Source organism: Chiloscyllium plagiosum, chromosome 17 (assembly GCF_004010195.1).
Source record: "Chiloscyllium plagiosum isolate BGI_BamShark_2017 chromosome 17, ASM401019v2, whole genome shotgun sequence".
NCBI classification, from domain to species: domain Eukaryota; kingdom Metazoa; phylum Chordata; class Chondrichthyes; order Orectolobiformes; family Hemiscylliidae; genus Chiloscyllium; species Chiloscyllium plagiosum.
In genome coordinates this window covers 51703507-51719233 of record NC_057726.1, presented here as the reverse complement: position 1 = coordinate 51719233, position 15727 = coordinate 51703507, and the positions used below count along the sequence as shown (strand labels likewise).

General features: G+C 38.4%; 1 protein-coding gene across 3 annotated transcripts in view; it reads right to left on the bottom strand.

The window, feature by feature from the left end:
- The window catches only part of ctcf (CCCTC-binding factor (zinc finger protein)), a 41875-nt gene that overhangs the window by 9198 nt on the left and 16950 nt on the right, over window positions 1–15727 (bottom strand). For all 3 annotated transcript variants that reach the window (XM_043707054.1, XM_043707055.1, XM_043707052.1), the window contains exons 5-8: window positions 10951–11071; window positions 8570–8719; window positions 6260–6420; window positions 1883–2065 (exon numbers count right to left, since the gene is read on the bottom strand). In XM_043707054.1, coding sequence (XP_043562989.1) covers window positions 1883–2065; window positions 6260–6420; window positions 8570–8719; window positions 10951–11071 — 615 coding nt within the window. The remainder of the gene's footprint in view (window positions 1–1882; window positions 2066–6259; window positions 6421–8569; window positions 8720–10950; window positions 11072–15727) is intronic.

Genomic DNA, 15727 nt, shown 5'->3' with positions numbered 1-15727 from the left:
GAGGGGTCTTAGTAGTCTGGCTGTCATTTCTGAAACTTCTTTGATGTATGGTAAGGTGGTTAGGGTTTCTGGCTGTGTTTGGTCTGCTTGTCGTGGTTTGTTCTTGAGGAATTTGCGCACTGTATTTTTTGAGTATCCGTGCTTCTTGAATACGTTGTATAGGTGGTTCTCCTCTGTTTTCCGAAGTTCGTTGTCTGTGCTGCAGTGTGTGGTGGCTCGTTGGAATAGTGTTCTGATACAGCTTCGTTTGTGTGTTGGGATGGTTGCTGGTGTAGTGAAGTATTTGGTCAGTGTTTGTCGGTTTTCTGTATACGCAGGTTTGTAGTTCTCCGTTGTCCTTTCTTTCGACTGTGACGTCCAGGAATGCGAGTTTGTTGTCGGCTTCTTCCTTCTTGGTGAACTTTATGCCTGAGGGTGTTATCGATGATGTTAAATGTCTCTATCTTGTTTTGTTTTGTGATGACAAAGGTGTCATCTACGTAGCAGACCCAGATTTTTGGTTTGATGGTTGGTAGGGCTGTTTTTCTAGTCTTTGCATTACCGCTTCTGCTATGAATCCTGATAGCGGAGATCCCATGGGTGTGACGTTGGTTTATTTGTATATTATGTTGTTGAAGGTGGAGTGGGTGGTGAGGCACAGGTCCACTAGCTTCATGATGTTTTCGTTGGTAATGTGATTGATGGTGGTTGGGGTGTGTGTGATGGTCTCTTCTAAAAGTGTGGCAAGTGTTTTCTTTGGCAGGTCGATGTTGATGGAGGTGAACAGTGCTGTTACGTCGAATGAGATCATTGTTTCGTCTTCCTCTATTTTGGTGTTTTTGGTAATTTTTAGGAATTCCTGGGTGGCGTGGATGGAGTGCTGTGACTCTTCTACTAAGTATTTCAGTCTTGCGTGTAGTTCTTTGGCCAGTCTGTAAATTGGCGTTCTGGGTAGTGAGACCATGGGCAAACAGCGAGCAAACCTACACCCTAAAGATTTATGGTACCTTCACAAAACTGAGTGACCAATAAACAACTTTTATAAACCAGAATAAAATATCAGGATACTGTTCACACTATCAAACTCAGAACGCATTTCTCAGAGGCAGTTTCTCAAAATCACCTCTATCTTCACTGTGACTTTGCTATTCTTTGTGGTTTATACTAAAAATCACAAATGCCAAGATTGGCTTTGTGGCAAGTAATCCATCACAGCAGCAGACAAGAACACGCAATTTCTGTCTCTTGCTTCCAACTCCAACTATTTGTGAAATCCGCAGCTATGTAGAAGGCGTTGGTGATGGCAGCGGTGGAGGGGGGTGGACTTCCCTTTCTAATTTATTTAGTGGTTGTTATGTAATGATAATCTAAATTCTCAAGTTATTTTTGACCAAAAGGAAAAATTTCTGTTAAATTTGAAGTGATGTAATGAATATTCACAATTTCAAAATATTAAAATTCTACACTTCCAATAAATGTCAATTCATTCAGTTTAAGTTTATATAAGGATACTGAAAATGTCCTTTTTGGAACAAACACGCATTTAATATGCTTATACTCATCTTTAAATGTCTCGACAAACATGCCTCTTCACCACCCTTACAACCCTGAAGAACTATGACAATTTTTCGATCCTCCAACCACAGTCTTTTACACACATCTTCCTTCTCTGCAACAACTGTATAAATGACTTCAGCTGCCGAGGTCCCAGTTTCTGCAAGTTCCCGTCAGTCTTTCTATATTCTTCTTTTCCAAGTCTCCTAAAATAATTGTCTTTGATTTTTTGTTACAATGTCTCAAATATTTTAAGACATTTTCAAAATTAAAGGCGAAATTAAAAGGATAAATCCAAGTTTGTACCATCAAATAATAAGCGGTTTCATCCAAACATAAAATAACGTACCTTACGAGTGAATGCTTTGCCACATTTTGTGCATACAAAAGTGGCAGGAATAAAATTAGGATCATGGTAGCGCTTGAAGTGCATGTCCAATAGTTGTTTCTGCCGAAACGTCTTGTCACACTGGCTACAGGAATAAGGCTTCTCTCCAGTATGAGTTCGCTTGTGCATCACCATGTGACGTTCCTTCATTGAGAAAAGAGAAAACAAACATTATCAAAGACATAGCAAGGAATGAAGCAAATAGTCAAAATTTAGGTGATGAAGCAATTACTTTTGGTACCTATCATGAAACCCCACTCAATGGATTTGATTTGATCAAAATCACATCAAGACATCTTATTACAATATTTAAAACTCCCACTTTCCAACCACCATTATACCTAAATTAATGCAACTCCCATTTCTGCCAGAAAACTCATGATAACCTACTGAAGTGATTAAAGTATTTCTTTATCTTTCTCCCTCCATAAAACCCAATATGCTTAAAACTCAGCCACACCTTTTCAATTCAGTAACAAATCCCACATACACGTACCCTTTACCATGCCAATTTTACTCATTTAGTTTCAATTTAAAAATAACCAGCAGCACCTCTTTAGTGTTAAACAGATAAAGGTTAGCTCATTACACAACTATCACTAAAAGCTAAGTAAAAATGAAAAAGGACATTAGTTTAAAAGAAACCTATACAAAGATTAACTCTATAAGATCCTTCTAATGGATAAAGTTAGTTCGGCCTCTGAGATAGATTCAAGACGTTGAATTTTAAAACTACCATTTTGCAGAGTGAAGGGATGAAAACTTAAGTAAAGATTTATCAGCTGTAGTGTACTGGTTGGAGATATTCTGGCAACATACGGAATTCCAAACAACTTGAAAAAGGAAGTAGCTTCTTGTTTCTCATGGTGCTGCTGTTACAGTATTTGAAGATTGCCTGGATATGTGGCAGAATAGCAGATGAATTCTATGCTTGATGATGCATTCCTACTAGAGTTCTTCTCAGCAGCTTTGCTCACAGTTCAGCTGATACACATCAAAACTTCTGCTATCCCTGAATAACTGAATCAATCATCATTCCATATTAGGTACTGGATTGGGTAAACCTCAGACGCAGACCGTAGTCTGTCTTGGTCAGTGGCTTCGATTACCCTTACTGTCAGATTAAGATGAGCTAGGAAGAGCAAATCACACTTTAAGGAAACCATCGAGTTTTGTTTACCCTGGGAAATAGTTGTTGAAATTCAAAATGTCTTGAGATTTCTTCCCAAGCATATAAGCATAGATGCTGTACAATATTGCTAAGCCTTAATGACTGTAACTTTAGGCCTTCTCTGATCTATCTGTGACTTCATCATTGATACACAGGACAATTGCGAATTTACTCGGTGGAGAATGTGGAATTCACAACCACAAAAAAATGGCTGGGGCTAAAACAGAGTGTTTTCAATGAGACAGACAGATATGGCTTTTGCGACTAAAGGGATCAAGGAATTGGGACAGCACATGATTCGGTTATTGAGCTTGACTATCAGCCATGGTCATAGTGAATAGCAGAGTAGGCTCAAGGGGTCAAGCAGCCTACTCTTGCTCCTATCTTTTATGTTCACAGTCAACAGAACTGATGTGTATTTTTTTCATTTGGAAGGAGCTTACTTATTTCCCAGATTTAAACCGATTATGTGCTCCCTTTCAGATAATTTATCAACGGCCTCTTGCTGCACGGTAACTCATCACTTCTGTGGATATCTGCTTTTTTTGCTGCAAAACTAGAATCATTATGCTTACATGCAAGCAAAAATGTGAAATTCTTGTTTGTTCCTTAAACACGTTTAATTCTCTTAGTTTCTGCTGATCTCCAGTGCTTTGAGATTTTGAACTTTTGGCTTTTTCTCCAATTGTTGAAATCTGCCTTTTAGCCTGCAAAGGTTTTTTGTCCATTCTAAAGAGAAATGGATTTTTTTTTACCAAATGCAACTATAGTCACGAAATTTATTTTAATAAAGTTAGTGCTCTGGCAACTATCTTAACAAATTCAGTCATTTGGTGAATTGAGCAGGAAGTTATGCTTTTTCCTTTTTAGTCTTAGTACCAACTTGAATCAAAACAGAAGTCGTCACAATTAATTTTTCAAATGGTAAAGACATTATTAATAATTGGGTATCCTGGTCAAAAGGCGCACTGGATATAAATTGGTCGTTAAGTATGGAACGACAAGAGAAACCAGATGCCTATTCTCTGTGAATGTGTCAATATGGAGCACATCTTGACCTGAACATTCCAAAGTTTGGGTCTCATTTGCAGTAGCTTTTCCAAATGAAACTGTAGATGGAGCTCTTCTTCTGGGCAGATCAAGAAACCACAGTCTTTGTCCTTGAAGATATCCATACTAAAAAGTAGCAAGAGTACTTCTACCAAAAAAAACCTCTCGAGAAGGCCTCAAAGGTTAAAGGGAACTCGAAACTTTTCACACGCACAGCATGTATCATCTTTTGTCTCTCATCTTGTCAAGCATTGGAATGGGTTCACAATTGAGATAAACATCACTAAGCCAGGACCAAAGTATTATAAATGTTAGTGGAGTCAAATGGTGTTGGTGATTTGGAAGAAAATCTCAAATAAGTACAAAAATTCAGTTTCCCATAGCTTTGCAAAGTTACAATTCTGAATGTTATAATATGTGGTACCCAGCTTATGCTGATGGTTCAGTGCAGCCATCAATCCTTCCTTCTATACTGGTCAATGGTCTAGGAGGATGGACCACAAGTAAGTCTCAGAAGAAAGAGGACTTACCTTAACTAATAAGTTTATTACATTTAATTAACAACATACAGGTTACATCAACACTGAGGTATATTAACTACTACCATTTGGAATAGGTAGTACCCTGCATTTCCATCAGGGGATTGCTACAAAGTAGTACCTCCCTCAGTTCTGCCTCATGGCTATTAAACCTAAAAATGGGCAGAGCTTTGACTTTGATTAATCACTTCATGTCTGTCTCTTTGCTCTCCGCTCTGCCTCACTCCAGATTTTATCCTACCTTAGCAAACCTACTATGAAATGGCATAGAAATGTTGGTTTTGCTCTGACTCAACAACTAAGAAAAGCTTTCTCACAAAAATAAAATTATCAGCAACTAAAAAAATATACACTGATACAGTGCCTTTTACAAATTCTGCATGCTCCACAGCACATGAATCACTTAACGAAGTACTTTTTTGAACTTTAGTTTTAAAGATGCAATATAGGAAGTGTATGGAATAATGATTTGGGAGACAACCTAAATGAAGACAGATATCAAACTCAGCCATATATATTTTAAACAAGTGAGAGCTGGTCAACTACTTATGACAGTTACACTATGCACAAAGCTCTTAAGGTAAGAATACCCAAGGAGTGGTAATCATACGCAAATAGTAAACAAGGTGAAAACTGCATTTGTCCTCCAGTTTTTCACAGACAAACATTATACATAGATTTTAAAAAACCACAAATGCAGGAAAATCAAAATATAGCTTAAAAATTAAATTACTTGGCTAAGTGTTTATGGGTAAGATAGGATTTATTATCCTCACATTGAAGAATCAGTCTCCTAAAGAATCAACTGTATTTTATCCCTGGCAACTCCACAGAATACATTCCATGGATGTTTTGAGGAAAAAGTACCAACAACTGAGCAAGTTTTGAGATGATGAACATCAACTAGCCACAAAACATGACCCTGTCTCACTAGTATCCTTACATACAGATAAGGAAGGACACCACTTCAACTGGGACATCACATCTACCCGAAGACAAGCCAAACAGACACGCACAAGAGTTCCTAGAAGCATGGCATTCCAACCAGAACTCTATCAATAAACAGAATGACTTTGACCCGAATTACCACCCCCCCGAGAAACAGAAAATGATATCACCAACCCAAAGAAACCCAAATGTATAAATAGAAAGCAGCATTGTATCATCTGGAGGCTCACTGAAGATGTTACCTAATATGGTGACAGAACGTCTGAAAATGAACCTTCCAGCTCAGCGAGCAAACCTACATCCAGAACCAACAGCTGACTAATAGACCTTTGTAGAACATATGATAAATATTCCACACTAAGATTAGATATCAGATATATAATGACTACTTCATTCCAATACTAGCAATTTTGGTTTATATTCTTCAATGCTAATTCTACACGTTATAGAAAACTTCAAATTATTTTAACTTTACATAATTATTTGTACAAGTATCAGATTAACACAAAAGTAACTCTCAGGATTTACCCAACTTTCAGCAAAAAAGTCTTATGGTCCCCTCCAAAAAGGAAACTTTATGAAACACACTGATCCACATTGAGATGAATGATATTTGTTTAAATGTAATACCTGTTTGCATGCATAATCACAAAGTTCACATTTAAAACGTTTCTCATTCTTATGAGATTTCTGGTGCTGTATGAGGGCATATCGCTCATGGAAGACTGCATCACAGTAACGGCACTTCTTGCCTGACTCAAGATAGGAATGCTGTTTTCTCAGATGAACACCTGCAAAGAGAACTAAGCTGTAGAGACTGAACTCAGACTTTACAGTACTATTAATTGCAACATTTAACTGAAATAGTATAAATACACCCTTTCAACTTCTGAATTGCCTTCAGTGAGGACATTAATGCTTTCCATTTACAGACCACAAGGGATGCAAATGATGTTTCATCACAGATACATGCAACTTAGGATGTACTGTGCAGGTATTTAGTTATGGCACAAGTCTGCTACAACTAAAACACTAAAAAAAACTGGCAAAAGAAATGGAAGTTTGATGTCAATACAATGGAGGATTATATTTGAAGCTGCTATGCAACACAATAACATAAGGGTATTGAGTATAGGAGTTGGGAGGTTACGTTGTGGCTGTACAGAACATTGGTTAGGCCACTGTTGGAATATTGCGTGCAATTCTGGTCTCCTTCCTATCGGAAAGGTGTTGTGAAACTTGAAAAGGTTCAGAAAAGATTTACAAGGGATATTGCCAGGGTTGGAGGATTTGAGCTACAGGGAGAGGCTGAACAGGCTGGGGCTGTTTTCCCTGAAGTGTCGGAGGTTGAGGGGTGACCTTATAGAGGTTTACAAAATCATGAGGGGCATGGATAGGATAAATAGACAGTCTTTTCTCTGAGGTCAGGGAGTCCAGAACTAGAGGGCATAGGTTTAGGGCGAGAGGGGAAAGATATAAAAGAGATCTAAGCCGCAACTTTTTCACACAGAGGGTGGTACGTGTATGGAATGTGCTGCCAGAAGACGTGGTGGAGACTGGTACAATTGCAACATTTAAGAGGCATTTGGATGGGTATATGAATGGGAAGGGTTTGGAGGGATATGGGCCAGGTGCTGGCAGGTGGGACTAGATTGGGTTAGGATATCTGGTTGGCTTGGATGAGTTGGACCGAAGGGTCTATTTCAATGCTGTACATCTCTATGACTCTAAGAAATAGAAGAAGTATGCCATCTGTCCTGCCGAAGCTGTTCTGCCATTCAATAAGATCATGGCTGACCTTTTCATGGACTCTGCTGCATTTACCCACCTGCTCACCATAACCCTTAATTCCTTTACTGTTCAAAATCTACCTTCGCCTTAAAAACATTCAATTGTCTCAATTAATTCATTGGGCAGAGAATTCCAAAGATTCACAATCCTTTGAGAGAAGAAGTTCCTCCTCAAATAAGTCCTAAAATGTGCACCCCCTTATTGTGAGGTTATGCCCATTAGTCTAGTTCCACTCACCAGTGGAAACAATCTCCCTGCTTCCATCTTATCCACTCATTCATAATTTTATGTTTCTATAACAACCTCGGTCATTCTTCTAAATTATGAGTATAGTCCCAGTCTACTCAATTTCTTCACATAAGCCAACTCCCAAACTCCCCTGCACCCCTTGCAGTGCCAGTACATAGTCAGATATCGTGGTCAGTGTTTCATGCATTTGAGAAAAAAAAACTTGACTGAGGCAACAATGGGTGGAACAAATTGAAGCGCACTCTTCATTGACCACAAACAGACCTCACCTCAAGTGAAAGCAAGCACTCAAATTGAAATTTGAGTAAGCAAGAAAAAGTGGAACAAAAAAACCCTGTCAAAATTGAGGGAAGGGAAAGTCATTCTCATTAAAAATATAGATATTTCCATGCAGTCAAGCAACAAATCTAAGTTTAATTAGAACAACAACACTTGAAGGACATTTTCAGTCATAATTCAGGTTTGAGAGATTAAGGTATTAACCTATGATCATTGTGATGTCCTAGGGTCACTTCTAAGCTTCTGTTGTTACCATTCAGTTGCAAACTACTAAATCTACTTCCACAAACTTCTTTCTCTGCCAATCCATATATTTTTATGCTTCGTTGGAGGAAAGAAATGAGAAGTAAAAAGCAATAGCATGCCTGCACCATCCAACTTCAAATTTGAAATATGATACTTTAGACAGACATCAGTGGCACTAGACTCATTTTAGACTCTACAACGAATTAAATAGGGCAGACTATTAGTTTTTTAATTGATTCTTTGGTTCTTAATTGCAGATTTCTTTTGGACAGCAATACTTTCATTACTTAAACTGCAGCCCAATTATGCGAACATATTCAGACTTGTGGGGCAGTAATTTTGTTAATTTTTATGTATTTAAAGTTTTGCACTTACCCAAATCACTCTTCCGAGCAATAACTGTGTCACAATGTGGGCAGTGGAATTTCGCCACATTTTCTGTATGTTTCTGCAAAATGTGCATCTTCATTGTTCCACTTTGAGTGAAGCGAGCATGGCAGATGTAGCATTCATATGGTTTCTCACCTATTTTAGAAATCCATACTTTAGAACATCCTGATCACTGAATTATTATGAGTGGATTTATTGATGTGTGCAATTCAAAAATTAAAGGCAACATGAGATACATTTTTAAAAGTATTTGACATTTTACCCCCACACATGATTTGCTTTAACATTAAGGAAGTGAAAAGGAAAACAGCATTATAAAATCCAAGTAACAGCTTTGAGCAGACATTGACATGCTGCAAATGTACGAAGTCTATTCCTGTAAAAGAATATCAACATTAACTTTCAATCATAGCTTCCTAAATTATGCTGTCAAATCAGAGACTGCAGATGTTCAATGTTTGGTTTCCCATCAATATAGAGGCTATCAGTGTCAAAACAATGTGCTGGAGAAATAAGTAAGTCTGGCAATATCTGTGGAAAGAGAAAGAGTTAACTTATTGAGTTTACTCTTCTTCAGAAGATGATCTTAATTTTTCTTCTGAAGTGTCTCGTCCACAGATGCTGCCAGACCTGCTGAGTTTCTCCAGCAAAACCTGTGTTTTTGTCTTCAATTTAATGTTCTCCTGTGCTTTCTTGTGAAAAATAGATGGTCTGCTGACTTTCAGAACTACATACGTTTTAAGTTAGTTCTACATAGTTTTATGACCATCTGTTCTCAGAATGTGGCAACATCAAGGCAAATCTTCCAGGAATTTACTGAAAACTGGCCTTCCCCATAATGTTTTATTACTGATTTTCCCCAGTTGCTGCCGATGGTCTTGGAGGCTAATAATCATCACTAACCATGCATTTTAGCCAAGTGTTACGGTAGTCTGGGACAGTGTCTTTAAATTTAGACTGGAAAAATGGGAGACATTTGACCTGTTCTGCAGTCAATATGATAGTATACCGGTGTGGCTTGATTGTTGGAGATCAAAGAAAGATTCTGACTGTTTCACTTAGGTGTTGCAAGAGGAAATCTGGAGTCTCTCAAAGTCCCAGAAAAGTTTCAGTGATATCTATTTGTAAATAGTCATGCTGCAAACTATGCAATAACTTCAACAATGAAAGGTTTCAGATAATTGGCATTTCTTCTTGAACACAAATGTGCTCCCATTGTCATGGGGAAAAGTGTAAAATTTAGAGGGGAACATTTTTCAAATGACGGTGTAGTCATCTTGAAAACCTAAAAGTATCACAGGGTGGCATGGTGACTCAGTGGTTAGCACTGCTGCCTCACATTGCCAGGGACCTGTGTTCGATTCCAGCCTTGGGCGACTGTCTGTTGGACTTCGCACATTCTTCCTGTATCTGCGTGGGTTTCCACCAGCGATTCAAAGATGTACAAGTTAGGTGAATTGGCCATACCAAATTGCCCATAGTGTTAGGGGATAAATGTAGAGTGGTAGAGTAGGGGGAATGGCTCTGGATGGATTACTCTTCGGTCGGGTGGGGTGGACTTTTTGGGTCAAATGGCCAGTTTTCACACTGTAGGGATTCTATGATCACAAACACAGCACTTTTATCTTGTCTGGGCTGTAGCCATTTGGGAGGTAAGAGAGCCAAAGATGGAAGCAGCGAGGCTAGCACCTTAAGCAGCACAGAGAAATTGCTGGGGGCTTATGGTCACATTGAAGCAGTTAGAGGGCATTTAAGCGTGGCTGAAGATTTGCCTATCTTGTAGCTACAGAAAGAAACCTACAGCATAACTCTTACAGGAAAGGACAAATCTGAGATTACAAGATAACTGCTGGTAAGTTAAAAAGAAAGCCCTTGGGAGCAGAGAATAATTTAAGACTGGTTCCTGCAAGATTGACTGTCTACTTAAGAGATAGTATAACAATTATAGGAGGAGATTTTTGGCAGTGCTAAATTTAGAGAATAGCTTTTCAATAGTTTAAAGTACAAGTTGAGCATGAAAAGAAAATAGCGTTTAGTCAAATGTGTTTTAATCATTTATTACAGTCACTTTAAAATGGGACATTAACCGGAAATGTGAATTTCTCTTTTGAACTCAGTTTGCAACACATAACTAAAGAATACTGCTATAAACATTAAATCCATCATGACTAAATGTAACGTCATGACATTACATTACAAAACGAGTGCCTTAATCCATAATTCCTCTGTAAAGGACAAAACTGATATATATGCCAGCTATCTAGTTGTTACAAAATGCACAACTGTCATTGTATAGATCCACCCTAAACATGTCAAAAATAGCTTGGAACTCAGTGGAAATAAGAATAAGCTGCAGATTACTTTACCAGAGTGGGTCCTCATGTGCCTTTTCAGCTTGTAGGTATCCCTGCTAGCATAGCTACACAGGCTACATTGGAACGGGCGTTCTCCAGTGTGAGAGCGAATATGACGCTTTAACTTACTAACCTGCAAAATCAAAGGAAGAGAGAATTTAAGACAGAAATTGCAGACTTTAAGGCATTGGCAACTAAAGTTATGGCCAGCAATGATAGAATAAGTATAATTGGTGATGCTCAAGACGCTAGGAGGGCTATTAGGTTGCAAAAGTTTAGAGATAAGGAGGGGTAAGGTAATCAATCATAATTTTTCCAGGTACTATTTAAAAGAAAGACAACGTATTAAGCAAATACGGGGTAACAGGTGAATAGATTAGCATTAAGATGCAGGCTGCAGAGTTTTAGATGGTCTCAAGTTCAGAAGGTAGAATATCAGAGTTTAGCCAGGAGTACATTGGAACACTCAAGTCCAGGGCTTTAAAAAAGGCACAGATAAGGGTTTCACGGATAAAGTGATGTTGGCAGGAGTTAGTTGATGGTATGTAGATGGAAATTGGCAGTATTAGTGCCCCCATACAATAAAAACAAAATTCTGCACAAGATAGTTAGTCTTCTTCGAAACCTAATGTGTGATTGGAAATTAACCCGATGGTCAAACATAGTGTCTAAGACAGCAAACAACCTGTGCAGGCTCAGACAGTGGTCAGGGAGAACAATGGAATCTGATGATGGGAAAATTATGCAGCAAGCAGAGACATTGGCTTAAAATGTCCCAATATTTAGGTTTTATTAAAGGTGGCAGCAGGTAGGGGGTATTTCTGCTTGAATAAGCAGTCTGACAATTTTCAGAAAATGGGCGGAGGTCAAGAAAAGAACCAGCATGCCATGTGGAAACTGACAGCTTTTGGATGAAGTTGCGCAAAAACAGCAGTTGGGAAGTAGGGGTTCTAGCTGTTCATTCATAATAAATACTCATGGCTAGTGTAAAGATTTGTAGCTCTGGTGCTGGCTGCCGTGGTTATGGGTATGTTCGTTGAGCCTGCAAGTTGATTTGCAGACCTTTCATCCCATGCTTACTATCAACCCGTCTAAGAGGTAAATGGGGGACTTTTGCCTACTTTTTAAAATCTCTTTTGTGATAACTCTTAATAGCTGAGCTCGATTTCCAGCAGGCTACCTTGTAAGTGGTAAAATGGCATTATCAAACTCTTTTAGACCATATGAAATAGGAACAAGAATAGGCCATTTTGTCCCTCAAACATGTTCCGGCATTCAACAGGATCATGGATGATCTGACATTCCTCACATCCACTTTCCTATCCTTTTCTTGTAACCTTAATTCCCCTACTGATCAAGAATCTAAACTATCTGAGTTTTAAATAGGCACAAGAACTCTACCCGCATAGTTCTCTGTGGCGAGAGTTCCAAAGACACTCAATCTCCCAAGAGAAGATACTCCCCATCTCAGCCTTAAATTGGCACTTTACTGACACTAAACCCTCTTGTCCTAGACTCTCCCATGACAGGAAAACATTTTCACAGCATTTACCCTGTCAAGCCTCTTAAAAATCTGTGTGCTTCAGTAAATCCCAACCAGTTTAACCTATACTCAAAAAACAAAGTCTCCATATAAGGGATCATCCTGGTGAACAGTCTCTGAACTGCCTCTAATGAAATATCTTAAATAAGCTGGCCAAAGCTGCTCACAATACACCAGAAATGGTCACACCTGACCCTTGCACAATTGCAGTAAGACTTCCTTACTCACACTGCAACACTCCTGAAATAAAGGCCAACATTTCATTAACGTTCCTGATTACCTTCTGCATCAGTGTGTTGACTTTTGAAATTGCATTGTTTTTAAACACTGCTTAATGTAGATAAATAAATAAAATAGACAAACACCAAAACAACCTTGCTATCGTCAAGAGTTTTGGCAAGAGGTCTGCCTAAGCATAAGCTGGTTTTCAGAGCATTTGCTCAAATTAAAGAAGAATTTTTTTGACAAACATCAGCCTAATATAAATGGGGTTCATTGCATCCTATTTTTGTTAAGCAGCCAGTGCACTCACCTTATTTTAAAGGGTTCATTAACAACTACACAAATCAAGGAACACTAGGTAAGGAATTTCCTATGCAATCTTCCTCATTCCCTGATGTATTCACAACAATTTATACTTTTATCCAAATGGTGAGTAAAGTGATGGAAAAGTGCTAGCCCATCAGCAAATCCAACTTGGTCTGCATCAGCCCGCAATATTTTTTTTTAAGAAAACAAGCAGTCCACTACTTATTTTATGAAGCAGAAAGTTGATAGAACAATGCAAGTACACAAAAATGTTCATTAATTATATATTGACCATGTAGAGGAAATGCAATGTTTTTGATAGCTGTGGGCGTACAGGCTGAAATAAGTTTTATACAAAAGTATAATATTGCAGATACTAGAAATTAAGAACAGCAAGTTTTGAAATACTCCTGCCTTGTAACACTGTGGAGACACAGAGTTAATTACTCAAGTTGGTGACTAAACAGAATTTGGAAAAGTTAGAGAGTGGGGAAAAAAAAGTCAACATAGAAAAACTGGGAAAATGAAATAAAGTAGGTGCGAGGAAGGACAGTCAAGATAGCTGCTATAGTCAATGTGCTCATAGTGCATATTGGTCGACAGTTTATTTGCAAAAAATGGACACAGATCAAGGGAAGGGAGCACATAATGCTCCATTTAGGGAAGAAACAAAAAGCACTCAGGTCATCATCGTGGGGATAGAGGTGCAAGGTGTAAAGAAAAATACTGGGGAAGAGAAATAAGAAACTTTTGAAGGGACAGAGCATCAAAAACCCTGATGTAGGTAGGGAGAGAAACAAGGGCATCAACAGACCCAAACAATAGGACTACTGGGGCAGTCTTACTGTGAAGTTTGAAAACAAGCTGTTTGTTCAGGACTGGAGGAATTATGAGGTGCACCCAATAACTTGCTTCAATGGATGTTCATCCTTGGTTCTACTCATATAGAAATTAAGGCACTACAAAATTAAATTACACTGTAAAGAAATCAAGCAGTGTTCAAAATTCTAAACACTAACCAAACTTACCATGCAGTTATGCTTCAGGGAGACTGTAAAGTTCTAAGAACATAAGTGTCATGCTGGATCATGCCTTAAAAAAAACACCCTTGCACCCTATATTTATGCAGAAAAAAAATCAGAACAATCACAGCAGGGAGAATTACAACAGGGAAAGCAACTGCAAGGTCAGGGTCATGTTTGCAAACAAAGTTTTCATTGCAACCACCTCTGCACACCCTAATCCAACTTAAAACAAAACCCTCCTGAACCAAGCTTTTGGCACATGCTATTCTTTTATTCTGCCACTGAATAGCCACAAGCCTTTCGATAACAAAGATCAGCAACATGAGCTTCAACAATATCATCTTTCTCTTAGACAGTCAACAGCTTTCTGTGCATACAGACCAACTTCAGACAAATAGTGTTGCATTTCAAAAGCGCTTTTAACACAGTACAACATTCCAAAAAACATTTACATTAGCAGTATCAAATACCAGTTTCCCTTCCAGAGTACAGTTAAGGATGGGCAATAAATACTGACGTTATCAGCAATGCTCATCTCAAACAAAAATGTTTTTGCCACCAAAAGGAGAAATCAAGTTAATGGCAAATGCTTTGGCCAAAGAAACAGTTAAAAATGTGCCTTAAAGGAGGAAAATAAAAAGAGCAGATAAGTTTTGGGAGGGAATTCCAGACCTTGGGGCAGAGGATCCAAAAGCACAGCTATCAATGGAGTGGGAAAAACTGGGGATGCTCAAGAGGACAAAATTGAAGGAACACAGATATCTGAGGGTCGCAGGGCTGGAGGAGCCTACAAATAATAGGAAGTAACAAGACTGTGATGGTGGATTTCAAACTACAGAACAGAATTTTAAAATAGCAACACTGATGAACTTAAAGCAATGTTGGATAGCAAGAACAGATCATGGGTGAACTGGAATAGGTGCAAGTTTGGGTCACTTTAAATGTTCTGGATTACCTCAAATTTCTGAGAAGGCAGATGATTTCACATGTTTGAATTCTTCAGCCATGGCATACACATACTTCTATCTCCATGCAATAATCCCATTTCTATTTAATACTTCCTTTACCTTGATGATGAGTGGTCAGGGTTTTAAGTCGCCCAATAATATACTTTGAAAATTTCATCCTACATAGTCCCCACACCCTGCAAAATTCCAGCAAAATCAATGAAAGAATTTATGAGATTGATAATGAACAGTAATCTACTCTGCCACAAAGTTGCCCAGTTTATAGAATTGACTCTATATTGTCAAAGGTCAACTTTCTAATAGCACTCAGACTTCATTCATTCAGACAAGATGGAAATTAGATGTCTATAGTTGATGAGGGGTGCAATGTGGGAGAGCACTGGAATGAATGGTATTGCACACTAACACCCTGACCACTGGCGACCAAAGTAAAGGAAGTAGCAAGGTTGGGATCATGCAAATTGGAATGGGTTATTGCACTGAGATATAAATATGTGAGTGTCACAGCTCAGGAATTTAAATAGACAGGTGAAACATTTAAATTGGAATGACACCTGGGAGCCAATGCCCAGTGATTGCTAAAGGATGAGAGTTTCAGCAGCAAATTACCAATCCTCACCCAAAGCACAGCTAATGTCAGAGGCAGATGTCAGTGATTCTAAAAAGAAAAGGATATAGGTTTACCAGCTCAACCAAGTTAACAACAATTGAATTATGTGCTCCTA